Genomic DNA, 24,551 nt, shown 5'->3' on the forward strand with positions numbered 1-24,551 from the left:
GTGAGGAGTGACTGATTGTATACTTTTTAATTAGTGGGGGTTAGGGATAGCACCAGTCTCCAAGGAATCTGGAAGCAAGGCTTTCAGGACCTTGAGGGGCCAGCTTCTGCCAAGATAAGGTTACTTTTAAACATTAAGACATTAAGGCAGCCACGAGTTCCTTGAGAAAGGTCACGCTCTGCCTGCTTCAGGTATCTATCAATGGGCTACAAGCTGTAAGATTTTATTTATTTTATTTTTAAAAAAGATTTTATTTATTTGACAGTGAGAGGGAGAGAGAGAGAGCGAAAGAAAGTACAAGCAAGGGGAGTGGCAGAGGGAGAGGGAGAAGCAGGGTTCCCACTGAGCAGGAAGCCCGATGCGGGGCTCGATCCCAGGACCCTGAGATCACGACCTGAGCCGAAGGCAGGCACTTAACCAACTGAAACACACAGGTGACCCTGCAAGGAGATTTTAGTTTAAGCTGCATTTCTTTTGCTTTTGTTTCCCACATCAATACCATGCTACATTTAAAATATACTAGAATGGTTGCCTCTGAGGAAAAGGAATTAGAAAGAGAGAATGGATATTAATGGGAATAAGTAAGTAAAATAAGAGAGGGACCCTCCGTAAATCAATGCTGATAATGTACCATGAAATGAGGGATATGATTACCTCAATCTCTTGCACTTGAGGCTAAAAAAGATAGACACAAGTCTTGTTACTTTCTCTTAATATTTTGAAGTGAAGTTTCTAATTCATATTATAGGAATATGATTTCAAATAACAAGCACAGTAAGGGACAATGGAATTATTTCAGTGACTGGATTTTTTGGTGAAGTTCAACAAACACACTGATTGCCCCCTTGATTGCAAGACAGTGTACAAGCTGTTTTGGAAGAAGCAAATATGAGTGAGACAGAGCTGTATCTTCAAAGTGGTTATTACAATGCAGTAAATTTATTATTTATAAGAGTCATATTGTATGCTCTTTTTTTTTTGTATGCTCTTTTTTACCAAAAGTTTTTTTATCTCATTCTTTCACTTGCCTAGTTCACTTACATTTAGAGAAAAATCGATATTTATAAGGCTGTTCCATATAATTTGTAAAAATCTCTTGGAAAGTGAGTATTACCAAATTATCCAGGGATGTTTTTATTATTCATGATAGGATTTAAAGTGGCAAAAAATTTTGAGATTAATTTTCTTAAAAACTCTAGTGTCATTCCTTCCCCCTGTGACTCATTATCAATACTTCCCTTTGTTGCTTCAATCAAAGTGAATATATTTTTAGGAGACAATTTTCTTGATTAAATGACTTCAGTTTTGCAACCCCAGTTCACAACAGCATTAGTTGGTCATCCAGTTCAGTTATTTAGCTATATTTTCCATTTTTAGAAACATTTTATATACCTCTGTGGGTTCAAGATAATAGTCTGTGAATAGCTCCAAGGGAAGGATGGAGTGAAGTTGACAAGAGACGAAGGTATTAAACTAGATAAACTTCAATGACAAGGAAAACTCATGTAATGGTTTGCTGTTTGTCTCTTTCAATTATGTTTTGGCCCAGAGGCAGGAAGAAACAGGTGGTGATGGGGAGATGATGAGCAGAGCAGGAGAATAAATAACAAATGGTTGTCAACATGAATAACTGAATTAACCTTAAGTTTTAACTAGGACTTGGAAATGACTTGGAGATCCAAAGATGCAACTGAAGATACACTGCAGAGTCTGGAGTCCACACTGTGGTCAGGACCAGGATGCAGGCTAGGTTGTTAACTGTACCAAGGGATCTTTAGGGAAGTTATTAGCACTAAAATTAAATACAAATATGTGTGCCATCATAACAAGCTTACTTTACCTCTGTCTTTAGGGAACGAAGAAATAAAGAGAAAGTTCATTAGGTATATGTGATAAGTGGAATTAAAAAAATAAAACTCCAATTTCATAGATCACGATGGAGAAAGTGTAATTAAAACCTGCTTAGAAGAAAAATATCTAGGGAACTAACTCACCCTAACGTAAACTAATGTAGTGTAGGTTAAAATTAGGTGGTGGAAGAATGGAGAAAAAAGTAGGGAACTAAATATGTAATGTTCCACAACCAGTAATCAATCCTCCTGATTTTGTGTTCTTTAAATGTTCGCTAGAATTTTTTCTAGGTCACTGCAGTGAGATGTTTGGTGGTGAAATGGGGGTGGTTAGGCCGAGTGCCAAAGATGAAGGCATAGAAGATAATCCTATGAAGGAGGACTAAAGGAATCGAGGTGGTTAAAACTAGAGGGCACAGACAAGTGATCGTTATTTGCTTTTACCAAGTTCAAGGATATCAAACATTTATCTGAGGGAGTTGCTGACAATGTCTTTATGTTCACAGAGAAAGAATCAAGTGGCCATCAGCTTACTTGAAAGAATGAGAGATTTTCTTTTCGTAAGGATGAACCTTTTGGACTGTTATGTTAATAAAAAGCGGGACGCCAAGGAAGAAAATGCAGTTTCAAACCGTGTAAACTGTAGAGGAACTGACATGTCCAGGATGGAGAAACAAAAGAAAGGAACTGTGTCAGAACAATATCTCTTCCAACTGAGTGATTTTATTAATTGGGGATAATGAACATCTTTCTTTTTTTTCAGAACATTTTAAAATGTAAAATTCCCATGTATCTATTCTAAGGGGTTCCCCAATTCTGATTCCATTTAAATCAAACACTTATTTATTTATTTATTAAAGATTTTTATTTCTTTATTTGAGAGAGAGAGACGGAGAGAGAGTGAGTGCATGAGCAAGGGGGAAGGGCAGAGGGAGAAGGAGAAGCAGGCTCTCTGCTGAGCAGGTAGCCCGATGGACATGGGGCTCGGTCCCTGGACTCCAGGATCATGACCTGAGCCAAAGGAAGGGGCTTAACCAACTGAGACACCCAGGTGACCCTAAATAAAGACATTTAAATGATAATTCCATAAGGAGGGCACTTGATGGAATGAGCACTGGGTGTTACATGGAACTGATGAATCGCTAAATTCTACTCCTGAAACAAATAATACACTATATGCTAACTAACTTGAATTAAAAAAAAAATTAAAAATAAATGATGATTCCATTAAATGCTGCAGAATATGGGTTTTCTGCATACCATGATCATTTACATGGTCTAAATAAAGAACGGCTGTAATTCGTGTCATAATTCTTGATTGTAATAGCTAGACTAGAACTAGAGAAGTGAGTGGAATATCTTCTAATGGCAATGGCCTTAAAGGAGCAGTGCTGTTTCCATGGAAGTCTGCAATGTCCCAAGGTGCCTGAGCACCCAGAACCTAGTGTCTCTTTCTAGAAGCTGTTGAATAGTTGAAGACAGGACCTGGGTAAGTTTCCAGATCTCCCATTTGTGAGTTGTATTATTTGGCTTTTTTGTTCTTTTAGGGATGTAAAGTAGGTACCTTTTGTCCTTGGCCCATTTATCCTTCTCAGATTTAGCTCTCATTCCTGGAGTCTGGCTCTCCCCTCCTGAGCTCACCTGTTCTTGCTCTGTCTTCTGCAGCAACCAATCCAAGCTCATCCTTCTTGGGTAATGAGTCTGGTTTAAAATGAATCAGTTATTTCTTCATTGTGGAAATCATCATTTCTTGCCACATAAGATCTCAGCGAAGGAGAGCCATCTGGTAACTTATTTGTTTGTCTATAGTAGCATAATATGGCACCTTTCCCTTAAGCAATGTAAGTAAAACTAGGGGATGCAGTATGTTAGTCAAAAGTTAGGGAATGCAGTGTTAGTCAAAAAGAAAGCAACTCTAATGCTAGTAAGAAGCAATTCTGAGCTGCTGGACTTTTGAGACTGCACATCTGAATGAGCTTCCAGTCTGCCATTTCTTACTGTTTGCCACAATTTTCCCTCTAACTGACCATCTTGGACTCCTGCAGCATTCAAAAACCCAATTTCCTGTTGTCTTCCTTTTCGTCATCTTTCCATCAATTTCCTTTCTGATTTTAAAAATGTATTTAATTTTCTTTTTCTCCAAAATTGTCCTTTTTACCCTCTGGCTAGATTCTAGTTTTATGGAAGTTTTACACAGAAATATATATATATATATATATATATTTTTTTTTTTTCTGATTGACTCAGTAAATCCTTTATTGATTATGTTAATCCTATTCCTTACAAAATTATTAACAGTCAGGTTTATCAGTATTTCTTTTATCTTCTCACTTGTTATTTTCTTTTCTTTTTTTAAGAGAGAAAGAGTGTGTGAGCAAGTGAGGTGGGGGGAGGAACAGAGGGAAAGGGAGAGAGAGAATCTTAAGCAGGCTCCATGCTCATGTGGAGTCTGACGTGGGGCTTGATCTCAAGACCCTGAGATCATGACCTGAGCTGAAATCAAGAGTTGGATGCTTAACCGACTGAGTCGACCAGTGGCCCCATCACTTTTTTGTTTTGTTTTTGTTTTTGTTTTTGCTCTTCACATTTTAATTTGGAGGAAGCACCACTTATATTTACAGGTCATAGTATATTCTCACTGTTATTCCTACTTCATGGAAGCCTTGGAAGAGTTTTGGCTAACACACTTTTCCCTTTAGCGATCAGAAGGAATGCTTTTTGCCTTATTTTTCTGCCCATTCCTAGAAAAATTTTGATTAGTTAGTTCATACTTCATGATATGGAGGTTTGGTTTTAGGTCATAAAACAGCTTAAACAACTTTCACTTAAAATTGTCCTGCTAACTGCTACCTAAGTACTTGTTGAATGAATGAGTGAATTAGCCAAGAAATCCAGCCAGCATCATTTCTGAGCTGCTTTTCAGTCAGAATGAACAACTATGGTACACAATTCACCCCAAGTGTCTTGTACCATATTTAGGGAGATAAAACCCATGCATATTTATCAGAAAGCCATTGAAAAATTACTGTGACAGAAATCATAGATGTAAAAATTCAGATAAAAAATAAGTCAGAATACTGAGAGGAGACTCTGTGAATGTGGAAATTGAACTGGAAAGAAGCAGAGTGTTTGTGACTCTGTATTTGATGAATTACAGCATTTCTTCAAGTGTTCTTATCCTTTCTAGGGAAGGAAATCTGTATATAACAGACCAGAACTGCATTTTCTGTCATGAATATGGACTTCACAAAGGCAGGAATTCTTGTCCATGCTGTATTCTCAGTGCCCGGAATGGTAGTTGGCATTCTGGGCACTCAAAAATATTTGCTGAATTAATGAACAAAAGTCATATCAAAATCATTCAGAGAAGCACTCAGGATAAAATGATATACCTAGTTGTCCAAGAACATATTGATTGGCTGATTATCTTAGATAATCCAAAGATAAGTTCCTCATCATTGGTGAATATTAGTTGGTCAGACTTGGTCCTAGATATAATAGGAGTCAGAAGCGTCTTATGTGTAGTTTCAGGGAGAAGGTCCCGATGCACTACCTGTCCTTCCTCCTTCAATATCTCTTCCGTTTTCCTGAGAGCTCTCTGAAAGTTCCTTTGTCAGATTCATTGTTAGTGATAAAGTTTTCTTTTTCCCCCTAAAACTCTGTTCACTTGTGAGAAGTTGTGGTGTACAGAATAATGGCCCCAAAATATCCATTTGTTAATCCCCGAGCCTGTGAATATATTACTTTACATGGCACAAGGGACTTTGTCAATGTGATTAAGAATTTTGAGATGGGCAAATTATCCTGGATTATCTGCATAATGTAATCATAAGAATCCTACCTTACAAGTGGAAGGCAGAATGGTCGGAATCAGAGAGGAGATGTGATGACAGTTGGCAGAGTTTGGAGTGATGTACTTTGAAGAGGGAGGAAGGGGTCATGAAGTAAAGAATGCAGGCAACCTTGGAAGAGGAAGGTAGTGGATAGTCTCCTAGGTCCTCTAGAAGGAATGCAGCTCTGCTGACACCTCGATTCTAGCTTGGAAGACCCATTTTGGGCTTCTCATTTTCAGAACTGTGAGATCACACATTTGTGTTTTGGTAGGCCACTAAATTCCCAGTAATTTGTTACTGCAGAAATAAAGAATGAATACAAATAGAACTAATATGAAGTTCTATTTAGGGCAAAGAACATTCAGTGGGAGCCATGGGTTCTTGATCCTCTATAAACCCTCCTACCAATTGACTTTGTGATAATGAGCAGGTCACCTCATATATCTCTTTCTATATAAATTATTTCATTGGTATAACATGGAGTCATGGAGTTGTACTAAATCAGAAACAGCTACTGAGCAGTGGACCTCTGATGATTTATTTCTGGTAGGTTTTTTTTTTTTTATCCTTAAAGAACTGTAATTGTGTCCTAGTTACCCATGCTGCAGTTTGGCTACTGTCCCTTAGTTCTTTTTGTGCCCATTATCCTTGTAACTCAATTGTGACCCTCTCTCAATTGCAGACACAGATATTGTCTGGCTGTTTTCACCAGTTTTATTTTCCTGTTACTCTTTTATCCATTCCAAATGTATTTTGAGAAAGAAAAAAGACTGTTATGTGGGAGAGTTCTTATCTTTGGGGCTCCAATGACTCTCCATCTCTGTCTTTGTCTGTCTACTAGTGGAGGAGATTATTTGCCTCAGGTCAACACATGTGTTATGTTAGAAATTGTGAATTTTTTGGAAAGTAAGCATAATTAAAAGATAAAATATTTTTTTTCCATTTGAAACATATACAAGGCTTTCTATTTGCTATTTTATTTTATTTATTTATTTATTTATTTTTTAAAGATTTTTTATTTATTTATTTGAGAGAGAGAGAATGAGAGAGAGAAAGCACATGGGGGGGGGGGAGGGTCAGAGGGAGAAGCAGACTCCCCGGCGAGCAGGGAGCCCGATGCGGGACTCGATCCAGGGACTCCAGGATCATGACCTGAGCCGAAGGCAGTGGCTTAACCAACTGAGCCACCCAGGTGCCCTCTATTTGCTATTTTAAATTAATAGTTGAGACCCTATATTTCATTTGATGACAGAGTTCTCTTGTGAAATAATTATGTTGTGTAGTTAAACAATTGCATGATGAGGCCTGGGATCCTATGATAACTCCTGACTGATACCACAAAATATATGATTAATGTGAACTTTGGTGGATTATGATAAACTCTCATGACTGCAGAAGTCATTCTTTTTTTTTTTTTTTAATCTTTTTTTTTTAAAGATTTTATTTATTTATTTGAGAGAGAGAATGACAGAGAGAGAGAGAGAGCACATGAGATGGGGGAGGGTCAGAGAGAGAAGCAGACTCCCTGCTGAGCAGGGAGCCTGATGCGGGACTCGATCCAGGGACTCCAGGATCATGACCTGAGCCGAAGGCAGTCGCTCAACCAACTGAGCCACCCAGACGCCCTGCAGGAGTCATTCTTAAGTACCTTTAATTTCTTAAGTACCTTAAGTACCTTAATTTCTTCATTCAACCAGTGTGAAGCACTCATTAAATAAGTGGTTGTGTTAGTCACCACAGGTGATTGTGATGGAGGTGGGGAATACGCATATGAACTAAGATGATTCCTGTACCCAAGAAACTACACGTTAATTTGAGAAATGGAAATTTATATAATTGGGAGAGGCAGAGTGAAATCAATGATAACAGTGCAGAGAGAGTAGAGAGACTGAGGCAGATCTGGAAGGTTTCACAAGGGAGGGAGCATTTGAACTGGGACATTGAAATTGGGACAGTAAAGAATAGAATGAGAAATTTTGAAAGCTGAAAGAAGGAAAACGTTTAAAGTCTAATCAAGCAATAGGAATAACAGAACAGAGACTTTGAAAACTGTATGCTATGTATGAGGAATTGTTAGGTGACTCATATGAGTGGCTGAAATCCTATCCATTCATAAGAAGTCCTAGTCAAAAGTATTTGAGGTTGACCTTGTATGTTACTGAAGTAGAATGGAGGGCAGGAGAAAATAAGAAATAGCCATGTGATAGTAGAAGAAAGCAGAAGGGAAACAGGTCCAGAGATGGAATTTATTTAGTTGTAGCAGTTTTGAATTCATACTGGCATTGGGAACCAGCTGGCTCCTCTAAGTAGAAGTCCAATGTGCATGTGATGAAGATTATTTGGCTGTGGGAGTTGTTAATATGATGACTGTTTTCATGGGCTGGAGGCTTCCTTTTGTGAACACCAATACTTGCCTAGGAAATCATTTTTCATTTTCTTTCTTCCTTTAGGGAAACATGAAAACCGATCCTGGTGTCTGAAGCAATAGACGGAATGAACCAGTCGATAGTATCAGAGTTTGTGTTCCTGGGACTCACGAATTCATGGGAGATCCAACTTCTCCTTTTTGTTTTCTCCTTTTTGTTCTACTTGGCAAGCATGATGGGAAACCTTGTCATTGTGTTCACTGTAACCTTGGATGCTCATCTACATTCGCCTATGTATTTCCTCCTGGCAAACCTCTCCGTCATTGATATGTTGTTTTGCTCAATCACAGCCTCTAAAATGATTTGTGATATTTTTAAGAAGCACAAGGCCATCTCTTTTTGTGGATGTATTACGCAGATCTTCTTTAGCCATGCTGTTGGGGGCACTGAGATGGTGCTGCTCATTGCCATGGCCTTTGACAGATATGTGGCCATATGTAAGCCTCTGCACTACTTGAGCATCATGAGCCCAAAGATATGTCTATACTTTTTAGTCACTTCTTGGGTCATTGGGCTCATCCATTCATTGGTTCAATTAGTTTTTGTGGTAGATTTGCCTTTTTGTGGCCCTAATGTATTGGATAGTTTTTATTGTGACCTTCCCCGGCTCCTCAGACTTGCCTGCACAAACACCCAAGAACTGGAGTTCATGGTTACTGTCAATAGTGGGCTCATTTCTGTGGGCTCCTTTATCCTGCTGGTCATTTCATATGTCTTCATTTTGTTTACTGTTTGGAAGCATTCCTCTGGTGGCTCATCCAAGGCTGTCTCCTCACTGTTAGCTCATATCACTGTGGTGGTTTTGTTCTTTGGGCCACTGATGTTTTTCTACACATGGCCTTCTCCCACATCACACCTGGATAAATATCTTGCTATTTTTGATGCAGTTATCACTCCTTTTCTGAATCCAGTCATCTATACATTCAGGAACAAAGAGATGAAAGTGGCAATGAGGAGACTGTGCAGTCGTCTTGTGTATTACAGGAAGATTTTGTGAACGGATGGTGTAAGATATGAAATCACAGATTCTCCCTCATGCTGGTTATAGAAAAGACATTATGCAATTTTAGAAAAATCCCCAACACTTAGGACATGTTATACGCCTAGAAATCTACTATCTATGATATTATGATATCTATTTCACCATTAAGTTAGAAGTCATGTTTTTTTTTGATACTCTGTACATCAAAGTGCTAAAAAGTGAATAATACATGTTTTGTAACCTACATGGTTAGGAGAATGCTATCATGTAATTGAGTAAATAAAAAGGTTTTATGTTTTTCCTACATTGGACAGATTATTCTATTGATAGAGAAATTACGCATTTACATCATCCTCCATCTACTTACTATTCAAGTTTATATCTTTTTTTTTTTTAAAGATTTTATTTATTTATTTGAGAGAGAGAATGAGAGAGAGAAAGCATGAGAGGGGGGAGGGTCAGAGGGAGAAGCAGACTCCCTGCCGAGCAGGGAGCCAGATGCGGGACTCGATCCCAGGACTCCAGGATCATGACCTGAGCCGAAGGCAGTCACCCAACCAACTGAGCCACCCAGATGCCCCTCAAGTTTATATCTTGATTTCAATTCTCTTTGTTGCTATTCTGTTTGCTTCTTATTTCTCCATTTTCTGCATCCTTTGCATCCTTATCAGGCACTCTGGAAATTGTTAACCCTATGTTAGATTTTTGAAAGTTAAAGGTAGAATGAATTGTCAATATCTTTTGTTCTAACTCCTTCTTTTGCACTAGCTATAACCCAAGAATTGAGGGGTGACATCAATTAGCCTAAGGCACACAGCCAGAAATCACCAGAGATCCAGGCACCAGAAACCATGTTCCTGGTTGCCAGGTTAGTCCCCCTTCACGTTCAAATGATTTTGTATTTGAATTTCTGTGCATATGCTAGTCTTTCAGCTTTTCTTATGGGTCTGTTTGTACAAAGAGCTCTACATGTCTTATGTGTATTCCTTCTTTCTGGTAAATTGTCATTACATTTAGCACTTCCTTATTGTTTCTAAATCTTTTCTTAGTTTCTACCATGACCATACATTTCCTTGTTCAGGTCCTACCAAAGCTGAGTCTTAAGACAATGCATTAATTATAAAAAACATGTTTAGAATTCATTATTAAGCAGGATTCTTTTGTCTACAGTTGTATCAGAGATTTTTAAATTTTATTTTATTGTGTTATGTTAATCACCATACATTACATCACTAGTTTTTGATGTAGTGTTCCATGATTCATTTTTTGCGTATAACACTCAGTGCTCCATTCAATATGTGCCCTCTTTAGCACCCATCACCAGACTAACCCATCCCCCCATCCCCCTCCCCTCGTTAGAACCCTCAGTTTGTTTCTCAGAGTCCATAGTCTCTCATGGTTCGTCTCCCCCCTCCGATTTTCCCCCCTTCATTTTTCCCTTCCTACTATCTTCTTCTTCTTCTTCTTTTAAACGTATAATGGATTATTTGTTTCAGAGGTACAGGTCTGTGTGAGATTTTTGATTAAATTCTATTTTGTAGGCCTGAAGTCCCCCCAAATACTTACAATTAATGATGTTATTTCTTTTGTGGGAAAGAATGTCATTAATTAACTTTGTACTCTGCTTAAGTGACACTAAGATCATTGTATCTCTTCCAGAAAGAGAAATTAAAATATTTCAGCAAATTTTAAAATGAAATGTTTAAAGAATATGTGTGAAGGGTTTTTTCCATACATTGTGCAGCTTGTTATTTAACAAAATTACTAGACAATGGAATGGAATGCATGCACTAATTGAAGTTTCCTTCATGAGGCAATGAAATAATGATCGTCTGTCATCATTTGTGTTCTAGGGGAGGTAATAAGTGAGGTGACTCATATGGTGCTTTTTACAATCTAGGTATTGTTCTCAGGGCTTTACTTTGAATCTTATTGAGTAGATACTCTCACCATCCCCATTTTACACAGCAGGGGTCTGAGGCACGAAGATGTTAAATATTCTAAGCTGTATTAAGTAATCAGACTGGACACAAAGCCTTGTGGTTTTGATGCAGGATCTGTAATCTTAACTTCTGCACTGTAATGTATCTGGTAATAAAATATAACAAAATAACTGTTTTACTTGAAAACAACCTTGTGGGCTTCCTCTGGTGACCTCATCACCAACAAAACCCAGTATTTATGGGGTTAGTAAATTTACAATTATTTATTGTGTATGTAAAACCAACCAGGCATTTTGTCCAAGGCACTCACTACTATCAGGGAAGTTGAAATGCCAGATTTCCCCTGATATACTGTAGAGGAAGGAGCCTAAAGGCTCAAGATGTTTGAATGGATCTATTATGTGTAACCTACTTAGATAACCCCTAACTCTATCCTTCTGGGAGGGGCTGGGGGGGCATGGCAACACCAAGATTACTTTAACAAAAATGCCAGGAGGAAGGGCTGTGTGACAGCTCAGTGAGTATACAGGACAATGATTCTCTCAGTACTTTCCCCAAAGGTACCTTTGACCATGAACTTGCATAATCATACACTAGGAATAAAGGAATATCACAACATTTTGAGGACTGTTGGGCACAGAGTCTGAGTTGAAAGGTATACTCAAATCCCTAAAGGGTCGTTGTGATCCTTTATTTGAAGGGAGGCATGTGGGAGTTAACTATATACAAAGTCCCGGTCTAGATCTGGTGCATAGTGGGTCCACCAAATGACACCCCTCCCACCCTGTGATCATTACACCATTTCCTGGATGTATAATTTGAATGGATATACTTGGTCATTGGTACAACTGCCACACTGTTTCCTTGCCCTGTGGGTTTCAGGTACTGTAGAGGGGAAGGCACTGACTGTCACATCCATACACTCAGACAGTATTTTAAAAAGTACATAATATTCTGTAGGGATAGTGGTGGCAATGATACCCAAACAATATAGGAAGGGGATCTCCACCCTCTGTCTATTTAATTCACCACTGTGGCCCCTACAAAAGTCAGGCAGATCTTGGAAAATGACAATGGACTATTGTAAACTCAATTCAGTAGTAGCCTTAATTGCAGTTGCTGTACCAAAAGTGGTATTGTTGTAAGAGCAGATTTTTTATTTTTTAAAGATTTTATTTATTTATTTGAGAGAGAGGGAAAGAGCAGGGGGAGCAGGGGGAGCAGGGGAAGCAGCAGAAGTAGAGGAGAAGCAGATTCCCCACTGAGTAGGGAGCCCGATGAGGTACTTGATCCCAGGACCCTGGGATCATGACCTGAGCTGAAGGCAGACACTTAAGCGACTGAGCCACCTAGGCACTGTAGAGCAGATTAACACAGCCTTGGGTATATGATATGTGGTCACTGATATGGTAAATTTTCTTTTCCATCTTTTTCAGAAAGTAGAGTTAGAAACAGAATTTATATGGAATGGACATCAGTATCCATTTATTGTTCTACCCTTTGTCATAGTGTGAAGAGAAATGGATCATCTGGATAGGTTATATATATTTAAGATTGTCTATTATATTAACGACACTACACCATCAAACCAGATAAGGAAGAAATGGCAAGTACATTCATGCTTAGGTCATATGTATGTGTTGTCAAGGGAGTGAATAAATTGCATAAAGAATACGGAAATTGCCATATCATTAAAATTTTAGGATTTCAGAGACATGGATCAAAGACTTAATCATAGGAGAAAACACAGGCAAAAGGTCCTTGACATTGGTCTTGGGAATGATTTCTTGGATAAGACACTAAATGGACAGGCAACAAAAGCTAAAATCGACAGTTGGGGAGGTATCAATCTGAAGAACTTCTATACAAAAGGAAAAGAATCAATAAATTGAAAAGCCAACTTACACAATGGGAGAAAATACATGCAAATTCTATATCTGATAAGGGGTTATTATACAAAATAATAAGAAAGTCATATAACTCATAGTAAAAAGCAATTAATCCAATTAAAAAAGGATAAAAGACCCGAATAGACATTTTCCCAAAGAAGACATACAAACGGACAACAGACCCATGAAAAGTTGCTCACCATCACTAATCATCAGGGAAATGCAAATCAAAACCACAATGAGATTCACCTCACACCTGTTAGGATGGCTATTCTTTTTTTTTTTTAAATTTTTTATTTAAATTTAATTGAGTTAACATATAGTTTTAGTAATTTTAGGAGTAGAATTTAGTGATTCATCAGTTGCATATAACACACAGATGTCTATTCTAAAAAAGACAAGAAATGAATGTTAGCAAGGATGTGGAGGAAAAGGAACCCTTTTGTACTGTTGGTTGAAATGCAAATTGGTACAGCTGCTAATTTACAGTAAACATTATGAAGCTTGCAAAGAACAATATGGTTGTTCCTCAAAAAATTGAATACAGAACTACAATATGATCTAGCAATTCTACTTCTGGGTATATATTGAAAGGAAATGAAATCAGGATCTTGAAGAGGTATCTGTACACTCATCTTCACTGCAGCATTATTCACAGTAGCTAAGATATGGAAACAATGTAAATTTCTTTCAATGGATGAATGAGTAAAAAAATGTGGTATATATATGAACTGGAATATTCAGCCATAAAAGGCAAATCCTGCCATTTGTGATAACATGATAAACCTGGAGGCCATTATGCTAACTGACATAGGTAGAAAAAGACAAATAATGTACAGTATCACTTATATGTGGAGTAATTTAAAAAAAAAGAAGCTGATGTTATAGATGCAGATAATAGAATGGTGGTAGCCAGGGCTTTAGGGGAGGTAGAAATGGGGAGATGTAGGTCAAAGCGTACAAACTTTCAGTTGTAGGAAGATAAGTTCAGAGGATCTAATGTACGATGTGGTGACTATAGTTAATAATATGGTATTGTGTACTTGAAGGTTGCTAAGAGTAAATCTAAAAAATTTTTATCACAGACAGACAGACACAGACACAGAGACACACAGCCCCAAGAGTTTACTATATGAGGTTACGGATGTGTTAATTTTCTTGATCTTGGCAATCATTACACAGTATATGTGTATATTAGGTCACTGCATTGTAAACTTCAAATATATAAAATTTTGTTTGTCAATTATCCTGAATAAAGTTTGAAAAAAACTGTAGGGAGTTCAATGGTCTGGGGAATGTCCAGACCATTTACTTTAAGAGGGTATCCTCTTAAAGTAAAGGAAAATTACTGAACTTTGTACCTTCCACCTAATAAGGAAGCACAATGTCTGGTAGATTTCTCCTGTTTCTGGAGGAAACATACTCTGTAACGGGAATAGCACTCAAACTCATGTACTAAAAGATGTGAAAGGTTCTCAGCTTGAGCAGGGTACAGATCTGGAAAAGGTTTTATTTTCCAGCATTTCCAGATTTGATGCAAATAACCCTTGTACCTGGACCATCCTACTTGGCATACCCTGTAGTGTTAGAAAAATTGGTAGTGAAAAAAGAAAAGCTGTGAAGTTTATAGCAAGCATCAATTGGATAATCACAACACAATGTTTTTTATAATTCTGGACCAACCATTTCCTCCAAGGATTATAGTTCAAGTGAAATGCAGACACACATGATAACACAAAATATCACATCATACCATGGATCCACGTTAAAGAAAAGGAGGTGTTGGCACATGAACACTGGATCTATTGGTCGTATCAAGCTGTACCAACCAGAATCTGCTGGTCTAACAGAGGAATGGAAGGGCTTACTGCAGGCGCAGCTGAAGCCGCAGCTTGGACTTGATATTTTGAGATATATACATATATATACACAATAAATAATTAATATTTAAGCCTTCTAATGGAAAGAACTTCAGGGAATACCTTTAGTTGTATGCTTCCCTTGGAAGGAAAGGATAGCTGTGGTACAAATCTTACTAATTTGTGGCAGGCTTAATTGTTTGGTTTGTTCAGGGACTAAGAAAGAATGAGCTTATACAATTACTGGCATGGAGTTCTAGGGAGAGGTAGGTAGCTGGACTTCTCAGAAAAACAGAGAGAATGACAGTATTCGTGCCCATATAAGAGCTTAATTGAGGTTACTCACTGTACATGAGTAAGATGACCTGCCCCTGTGGTTGTCACTCAGCCTCTTTCCCCAGCTGTTCTAGAACTGCTTAAGTGGCATTAAAGCATAGCAGCAGAGTTGATGTCTCTGCAAAAAATCAGCTACTTGAACTTCCCATCACTAAGGCTGATTTGCTTACCATTAAATCAAAGCTCCCATTAGTAGGAAGCATAAATTTCCCTAGTATATTATTTGGTTTTATTGTTAGAGTGACTTCTTCTACCTTGGATTCATATATTCCAGCTTTAAAACAGGTAGCTATATGTATATGTATATGTGTATGTGTGTATATATATATATATATATATATATATATATATATATATATATGTCACTGGTTTAAGATATGTACTGCATCAGAGAGTGTCCTGAAATTGCAAGATGTTCACCTCCCAGTTGATATAAAAACTGAGCCTTCTTCTGTATGCCACTACACTACTCTAGCAAGCCAGTTGTTTCTGGGGTTTGGAGCACAGGTAAGTCCAGTGAATGCAGTGGGTGTAAACCCATGGTCACACTTCACTTCCTATCAAAATATGCCCAGATGCAATATTATATATCAAACCATAACCACATATAAGGCAACGAAGGTATTCTATGAATCAATAAATGGTATTGCTGGCAACACCACTGTGGGTAGGAAAGGCAAAGAAGTACCCCAAATTAACAAATAAATAGGTGACAGATAATTTATATTATGTAAACATATATATTACAAACATATTTACAGTTTATTTATAACGTACATTATATATTTTACATACTATGTATAGCACATATATTTATAATTTATAAGAATTTTTAATATTTATAATATGTCTATATATAAAATATATAGGAGATATATATATATAGATAATATCTTTCCCTGTGAAGTGAAATTAGAGAAAGACATAGATAGAAATAGACATAAATATCCCTATGAAGATAAGCATCTCCTCATTTCATAAAAGAAGGGTTTAACTTTCAGTCTGTCACAAGGGTAAATAGTCCCAGTCCTCTCAGAGTAAGGTAAGATATGGTACCATACAAGGAGCTGACCATTTACTTTTGTATTGGCAGCTTGGGCACCAGCAGCAATGGTAAGCAAATCAGCCTTAGTGATGGGAAGTTCAAGTAGCTGATTTTTTGCAGAGACATCAACTCTGCTGCTATGCTTTAATGCCACTTAAGCAGTTCTAGAACAGCTGGGGAAAGAGGCTGAGTGACAACCACAGGGGCAGGTCATCTTACTCATGTACAGTGAGTAACCTCAATTAAGCTCTTATATGGGCACGAATACTGTCATTCTCTCTGTTTTTCTGAGAAGTCCAGCTACCTACCTCTCCCTAGAACTCCATGCCAGTAATTGTATAAGCTCATTCTTTCTTAGTCCCTGAACAAACCAAACAATTAAGCCTGCCACAAATTAGTAAGATTTGTACCACAGCTATCCTTTCCTTCCAAGGGAAGCATACAACTAAAGGTATTCCCTGAAGTTCTTTCCATTAGAAGGCTTAAATATTAATTATTTATTGTGTATATATATGTATATATCTCAAAATATCAAGTCCAAGCTGCGGCTTCAGCTGCGCCTGCAGTAAGCCCTTCCATTCCTCTGTTAGACCAGCAGATTCTGGTTGGTACAGCTTGATACGACCAATAGATCCAGTGTTCATGTGCCAACACCTCCTTTTCTTTAACGTGGATCCATGGTATGATGTGATATTTTGTGTTATCATGTGTGTCTGCATTTCACTTGAACTATAATCCTTGGAGGAAATGGTTGGTCCAGAATTATAAAAAACATTGTGTTGTGATTATCCAATTGATGCTTGCTATAAACTTCACAGCTTTTCTTTTTTCACTACCAATTTTTCTAACACTACAGGGTATGCCAAGTAGGATGGTCCAGGTACAAGGGTTATTTGCATCAAATCTGGAAATGCTGGAAAATAAAACCTTTTCCAGATCTGTACCCTGCTCAAGCTGAGAACCTTTCACATCTTTTAGTACATGAGTTTGAGTGCTATTCCCGTTACAGAGTATGTTTCCTCCAGAAACAGGAGAAATCTACCAGACATTGTGCTTCCTTATTAGTGATGGAAGTTACAGTTGTTTTATTCACTTTTAAGCTCCATTCACTGGAATGAATTACTATATAGTTAAATCTTTGTATACATCTCTAATTACTCAGTATAATGATTGCATAAAAATGAAGTTGTGCATATATTCCTCTACTATTTAAATTATACTAAAAAATTAAGCACAGTGGCTTTCTTGGAGATGATGAAGATGACCAAAATTAATTTTTTTTGAGTTAATATTTACCTATTTTCAGAGATTAATTCTAATGGGTAATTATCAATATTTATAAAAATTCCAACAAAATAGCATAAAGGTATTAAATAAAAATATTCCACTTTATTTCCTTCTTCCTCTCTAGTGTCTTATTATGAGTTTTAGATTACTGGTTGCCCTGGTCAAACCAAATAGTTCTCTAGCGGTAAAGTCCCCTGATCCAGGAGCTCCTTCTAAACTATCATGTTTTTGCAATATCACTTGGTTATTGTCTTCTTGACCTGTAATTAGCTTCATTTCTTCTAATGGCAGGATTTTATATGTCACTTTATGTTAGAAAACATAGGAAAATTTCAAACTTCCTGAAGATGCTGTTCCCTTTATACAGGTAAAATAGAAGAATGGAAAAAAATTCAGCAATGCAAAAAGTGGCTTTAATTTTAGACATGATTTTGTTGTTGGAATTGCTATGAATATAAGTCATATCCTCAAGTGCATGAGTGTTATCCTAAAGCAAAGAAGATAGTATCCAGGATAAGGAACTGAATAGCATAGAAGAATAATTGTGAAAAAGTTGGTTGACATTTTGAAAAAGGTTAACTGACCTTGACTTTTAGCTGGAATCACATTGTACCTTGGGTAATGTGAAAGACATTAGAAACAGTCAAATGGTTTTGTAGTATTTTGTATTCAGCAAATTAATCAGTTTGTGTTGATTATATAAATGTTTCTCACTCTCTGCCACTTGATCAACAGATGAGAAAGACTGATGACACAGGAAGATAACAAGGATAATTATATTTTTCTCCCCATTAGCTTTTCAAAAGAGATGGGTATAAACTGATCATCTTCTGTGAAAAGGGAAGCAAATTTATTAGGCACTTGTCAAGTTTATAAGATGGAAAAGGATTTCATAGACATTTCAATAAAAATAGAAGACATGGAGACCCCAAACCCCAAAGCCTAATAAACAATTTACAATGTAACAGCATTTTATTTGACAGAGAGAGCACAAGCAGAGGGAGACAGAGGGAGAAGCAGGCTCCCCGCCGAGCAAGGAGCCCGACGTGGGACTCGATCCCAGGACTCTGGGATCATGACCCGGGCCGAAGGCAGCCGCTTAACGGACTGAGCCACCCAGGTGTCCCTGTAACAGCATTTTAAAATGTGATGTGAAAGATTAAAAAAACCCATAAAGCTTGTAAGAGATTAAACTAATTTTTCTGGTACCTTAATAGTTCGGAACTAGAGTGTTTTATATGAATTTTATCAATAAGTTGTAAGTAGAAAGAAGAAAGGTTTAAAGAAGGTTGACAAATGAGAATTTTTTTGCATGGGAGGGAGAAAAAGATTCTAAGAGGAAAAATAAAAATATTGAGTTTTTTGCATCTTGCAAACAGAAAACTCAGGGGTGACTTTATTTGTTGCATTTGTGTACAGAAACAGTTATTTGAAAAGTCCTTTTCAAGATTTATTTTTCCCAGAATGATAAAAAGTAAAAGTAGAGAAGGCAGATTTTACTTGAGTATAAAGAAGGTTTTGTGACAATTTGGAAGGTAAAAATGCAGAAAGTGTGAGCTGAGGGAGATGTTAAACTCACAGTATCTTTATATTGAGGAAATTTATATGGATGATGATTTAGATTAGTACCTTTTTCAAACCTAACAGCTATCTGTAGATCCTTTTCACCTTGATAACTATTATTTAGAACTTCAGTTTCCAGTATTTCCTTCATCTATACAGGATTAAATGTCTGGGGATCTGTTTGGAGAATTAATCATTTCCATTCAGATCAAGAAAAAGGATTAATCACAACAGAAGACAAAGAGCTAGACCTTGTCTTTTGCATCATGGATATTTAATTAGTTACAAAATTATGTGTATAATTAATATGTTTAATAGAAGTTATTTCAAAGCATAGCAAATACATAAGAGAGGGTGAGTTCAGAATACCACTGTTCAGGAGTTTTTCCCTATGGGTATTTGATAACTTTTAGGTGAATAAACACATCTTTGTGTCTCTATCTCTGATTTTTGTTCTGGACTGAGATTTGGATATGACCCTGTCTCAAGTCACTTTAAAATTGTGAGGACCCAAACTTTTCAAGTTTCTGTATTCCCTGATATTTGAATGGATGTATTTTTATCCTTTTAGTGCTTCTAGTTCCATGTTCATATCTTGTTCTGCTTTAAAGTCACTTTTCCTAAAATTCTGTTCTTACGTAGTTGATGGAGACTGGAGCGCCAAAAGGTAAATGAATCCATGGCTCTATGAGCATAGCTGATAAAGGCTTATTGAGACACTTTCCCAAGAGCCTTAGCACCTAAAAGACACTTGGAGATATAATACTATATTTGTGATTACAGAATTTGTCAAGAGTGGGTCCAGAAAGTAATGAAAATCATAACCTCATAAACTACCTTTTACTTAATTTAAAGTAAGCTTTAGCCTTCTTTTCTTCATTATTATACATATATTTTCCTAATTTCTTCATCCTTTTAAAATTTTTATTCTTCTTTTTTCCTAACCCTTCTTCACTTCTACAGTCCTTTATTTTCTATCTTCTCTGTTACTTAGGAACTATGCAGTCTCTTTATCCATCTTCCTTAATTATATAATGGGACATGTTTTTGAATAATCCAAATATATCCTCTTGTTTCAGAAAATATTTATTTCTTGAAATATTTACAAATTCCTATTCTGTAACTGGTGTGGTTATAAGTTTTGGGATATACTGGACAATAAGACAGATGAAGTTTTTTACTCTGTGGGGGTTGCGGTACAATCAGGAAGGAGAACAAACAAAAAAATGAATGAATTACATTTGTAGAAAGTACTATAAAGAAATACAGTGATTTTTGAGAGCAAATATATTTAATCTACACAGGATGGTATTGATTTTGATCACTAAAAGATTATGAATATTATATCTATTATGTGGAAGGAGATAATCATAATGTATTGTTGAAATACTCTGGGAAACAAACTGAGGGTTACAGAAGAGAGGGGGGTGGGGGATGGGGTAACCAGGTGATGGGTATTAAGGAGGGCATGTGTGGTGATGAGCACTGGTCGTTATATGCAACTAATGAATTGCTGAACACTACATCAAAAACTAATGATGTATTGTATGTTGGCTAATTGAACATAATAATAAAAGAAATATCTTTTAGATATGAAATTTTGATGCTGTGTGCTGGCCAGTACCATTTTATTTTCTTATTCATTCATTTATCTCAGGTGTTGTGCACTATTAAGGACAAGTGAAATAAAGGGAAGTAACCAACATTTGCTAAATATTTACACATTGAATAATACATGATGAGAAACTTTATCTTTACAACTTACTCAGAGAAATTAGTATTATTCATTGCAGTTTCACAGATGGTTCAAGAATTTAATTAACTTGCCCAATATCCACTTAGTGGCTGAACCAGAGTATAACTCTTGGTTTTGTGAATCCAAAATCCGTGTTCTTTCCACTATGCTATGTTGCTTCTCTAAATAAAATTAAAATTACAAGGTAATGTGATGTCTTTTTATTTTATTTTATTTTATTTTTTTATTATGTTCTGTTAATCACCATACATTACATCACTAGTTTTTGATGTAGTGTTCCATGATTCATTGTTCGCATATAACACACAGTGCTCCATTCAGTACGTGCCTTCTTTAATACCCATTACCAGGCTAACCCATCCCCCCACCCCCCTCCCCTCTAGAAACCTCAGTTTGTTTCTCAGAGTCCATAGTCTCTCATAGTTCGTCTCCCCCTCCGATTTCCTCCCCTTCATTTTTCCCTTCCTGCTATCTTCTTCTTCTTCTTTTTTTTTTTTTTACATATAATGTATTATTTGTTTCAGAGGTACAGGTCTGTGATAAGTCTTTTTAAAGAGGTTTGAACAAAATACTTTTCACTGCACCATGATGCCTTTCATGGTTTAGGCTGCTGAAGTCATGTGTTCAGTATTCTAGGGCAGTGCTTCTCAAATGGTGAAGACGTAGGTTCCCCTCCCCACCTCCCCAATCATGGATTGATACTCTAGTAAATACAAAATCATACATCTGGGTTTTGCTGTGATGTAAAATTGCTAGATAAGTTTCTTAGCCCTCTCAATTTCTGTGCATACCATGATGCAAACTCATAAAAGACAGTTTATGGACCTGCACCTCTGTGTGGACCACTTCTTCATTACTTCAGGGAATCTAAATATGAATAAGTCACAATATCTGCTTTCAAGGAGCTTATAGTCTTTTGGTGAGTTAGAACTGTACCTAGGTTACTAAAACACAAGACATAGTAAAATAAATGCTAGTGATATAAAGCAGACCTCACAGACATGGTTAAAATTTAATAAGCCTTGAAGATAAATATGTTCCAGGGGTGGGGAGTTAGGAGGAAGGGTCTGTTTGTCAGAATAAGCCTTGTAGTTTTGGAAGTGAATGAAATAGTTTAGAAGTGGTGAGGAGTTTTGTGTGATTGGAAGCAGGCTATAATAGTCTTGAACCAAAAATCAAAAGAATTTGGTGTTGAATTCTTATTACCCAAGTTGAGCAATCTTATAACTCAGGACAAGGATCATAGTATCTCCCTGGGAGGAAGCAGAGTATTAGATGCAGAGAAAACTTGGTGGCTATACTAGTAATAATAAAGCAAGACTTTGTAGACATTGTAAACATTTAAGTAATATTAAAGATGAATATATTCCCAGAGGTGGGGACTGGGATGGAAGAGAAGAAGGATCTGTCTTCCAGATAAAGGCTTATGGACTTGGAAGGGATTGAAATAGTGATTAGTTCTGCATGACTGGGGCCAGATCATATCAGTTTTGAACCAAAAATCAAAAGGTTTGGCTCATGTTGACTATGTTATAACTCATGAATAATCACGGCATCAATCCTGAGAGGAAGCAGAGGGCATCAAATGCAGAGACAACCTGGTGGTAGAGAGCAGCTCCACATGACAGCCACCATTTTTCTGGGTAATCACATTTGAGAGGCCATGAGCATATCAGGTTGGTTCTAATGCTATAGTAGAAACAGGCCTTCATAATTTTGACCTCTCTCCCAATCTATTAACATAATTATCATAATTTACATTTTCTCCTATGTCCTTCTTCAGATAGCAGTGCCAACAAAGCCAATGGATGGAATGAATCACTCCGTAGTGTCAGAGTTTGTGTTCCTGGGACTCACCAACTCCTGGGAGATCCAACTTCTCCTCTTTGTGTTCTCCTCCACGTTTTATGTGACAAGCATGATGGGAAACTCCCTCATCATGCTCACTGTGACTTCTGACCCTCATTTGCGCTCCCCCATGTACTTTCTGTTGGCCAACCTCTCCTTCATTGACCTGGGAGTTTCTTCAGTCACTTCTCCCAAGATGATTTATGACCTCTTCAGAAAGCGTAAAGTCATCTCCTTTGGTGGCTGCATCGCTCAAATCTTCTTTCTTCACGTCATTGGTGGTGTGGAGATAGTGCTGCTCATTGCCATGGCCTTTGACAGATATGTTGCCATATGTAAGCCTCTCCACTATCTGACCATCATGAGCCTAGGAATGTGCATCTTCTTTTTAGTGGCTGCCTCGATGACAGGCCTTATCCACTCTGTGGTTCAACTGGCTTTTGTGGTAAACTTACCCTTCTGTGGTTCTAATGTATTGGACAGCTTTTACTGTGACCTTCCTCGGTTCATCAAACTTGCCTGCACAGACACCTACCGAATAGAGTTCATGGTCACAGCCAATAGTGGATTCATCTCTGTTGGCTCCTTCTTCATACTGATCATTTCCTATATCATCATCATTCTCACTGTTCAGAAATACTCTTCAGCTGGTTCATCCAAGGCTCTGTCCATACTGTCAGCTCACATCACTGTGGTATTCTTGTTCTTTGGTCCTTTGATTTTTTTTTATACATGGTCAATCCCCTCCATAGACCTGGATAAGTTTCTGGCCATCTTTGATGCTGTTCTCACTCCTTTCCTGAATCCAGTCATTTATACATTCAGGAATCAAGAAATGAAGGTGGCAATGAGGAGAGTATGCAGACAGCTAGTGAGTTAGAGGAAGATCTCTTAAGTGATGCCTGTATTGTGAAGAGCCCTTGTTGAGTACTGATGTTCATTATTGATGGTCAAACTTAGAGAAAAGCTCTTGTTTTCTTACCTTGATTTGATTATACATGATGATACTGGGTCTATTTTGTCTTTCACTCAGGGGGGAGGGACATTCACTTTTGAAAAAGGAGTATTACACAGGAAGTATTTTTAAACCAATGATTATAGTAATCTCAAGACTAAATTCCTAAGGAACAGTATTTATCTGAAGTAATTTTTAGAAATATAAGAGGGTATACTTCTTTCAGGCCTTCAGAATATGAAGTATCTCCCAATCTACCTTAATACAGCATGAATTCATCTTAACTTGACTACATCTGCAAAGACCATTTCCAAACATGGTCACATTCACAGGTATTGGGGATTAGGATTTCAACTTATATATTTGGTAGACACAAAACCACCCACAACAGTGGTGTAGGTAGTGTAGGTTCTTAGAACGAGAATGGCTGTAGTATAGCTACCTATTAATCAGAGTGAAATATATTTAAAATAAACAGAAGTAACTTCAGCTCTTTCATAGGTAATTAACTCTATTTTTATTTATTTATTTTTTATTATGTTCAGTTAGCCACTGTATAGTACATAATTAGTTTTTGATGTAGTATTCAATGATTCATTAGTTAAGTATAACACCCAGTGCTCATCACAGCACGTGCCCTCCTCAAAACCCATCACACTGTTACCCCTCCCCCCACCCTCCTCCCCTCTGAAACCCCCAGATTGTCTCTCCGGGTCCAATAATAGAGCATAAAAAGTCAGCATAAGACACAAAGTTATTCTTGGGAGCCAAAGAATCTCTGCTAACTTGTATGGTTACACAGAAGGTAAAGAATAACATTTACTGCCTTTAGTCAAGAGTAGAATGAATATACCAAGGTAATTTGTCAGGACATTGTAAATGAGAGGAAACCAAATTCTGGTCTTGCTTCAATATAGTATTTGGTCATAAAGCATTTCTGTTTTTAAAAATAAAGCAATTAGGGGCGCCTGGGTGGCTC

The 24,551-nt window shown here is 37.2% G+C and overlaps 2 protein-coding genes across 3 annotated transcripts in view; both read left to right on the forward strand.

Annotated features, from left to right (window-relative positions):
- LOC123861390 (olfactory receptor 4F15) overlaps positions 1-11,175 on the forward strand; it is a 38,455-nt gene extending 27,280 nt beyond the window's left edge. The window contains exons 2-3 of one of the 2 annotated variants that reach the window (XM_054513622.1): positions 2,357-3,636; positions 8,134-11,175. In XM_054513622.1, coding sequence (XP_054369597.1) covers positions 8,177-9,106 — 930 coding nt within the window. In that variant the 5' untranslated portion in view covers positions 2,357-3,636; positions 8,134-8,176 and the 3' untranslated portion in view covers positions 9,107-11,175. The remainder of the gene's footprint in view (positions 1-2,356; positions 3,637-8,133) is intronic. The other variant, XM_045900428.2, reaches the window with a different exon arrangement.
- An 11,398-nt stretch (positions 11,176-22,573) lies between these two features.
- Positions 22,574-23,497, forward strand: LOC123862362 (olfactory receptor 4F3/4F16/4F29-like). Its single transcript, XM_045901928.1, has one exon. It carries the CDS (start codon positions 22,574-22,576, stop codon positions 23,495-23,497), a length of 924 nt encoding a protein of 307 aa, XP_045757884.1.
- Positions 23,498-24,551: the final 1,054 nt, after the last annotated feature.

This window comes from Mirounga angustirostris, unplaced genomic scaffold (assembly GCF_029215605.1).
Source record: "Mirounga angustirostris isolate CCGP_5_RB_7025 unplaced genomic scaffold, mMirAng1.0.hap1 SCAF_9, whole genome shotgun sequence".
In the NCBI taxonomy this organism is placed as follows: domain Eukaryota; kingdom Metazoa; phylum Chordata; class Mammalia; order Carnivora; family Phocidae; genus Mirounga; species Mirounga angustirostris.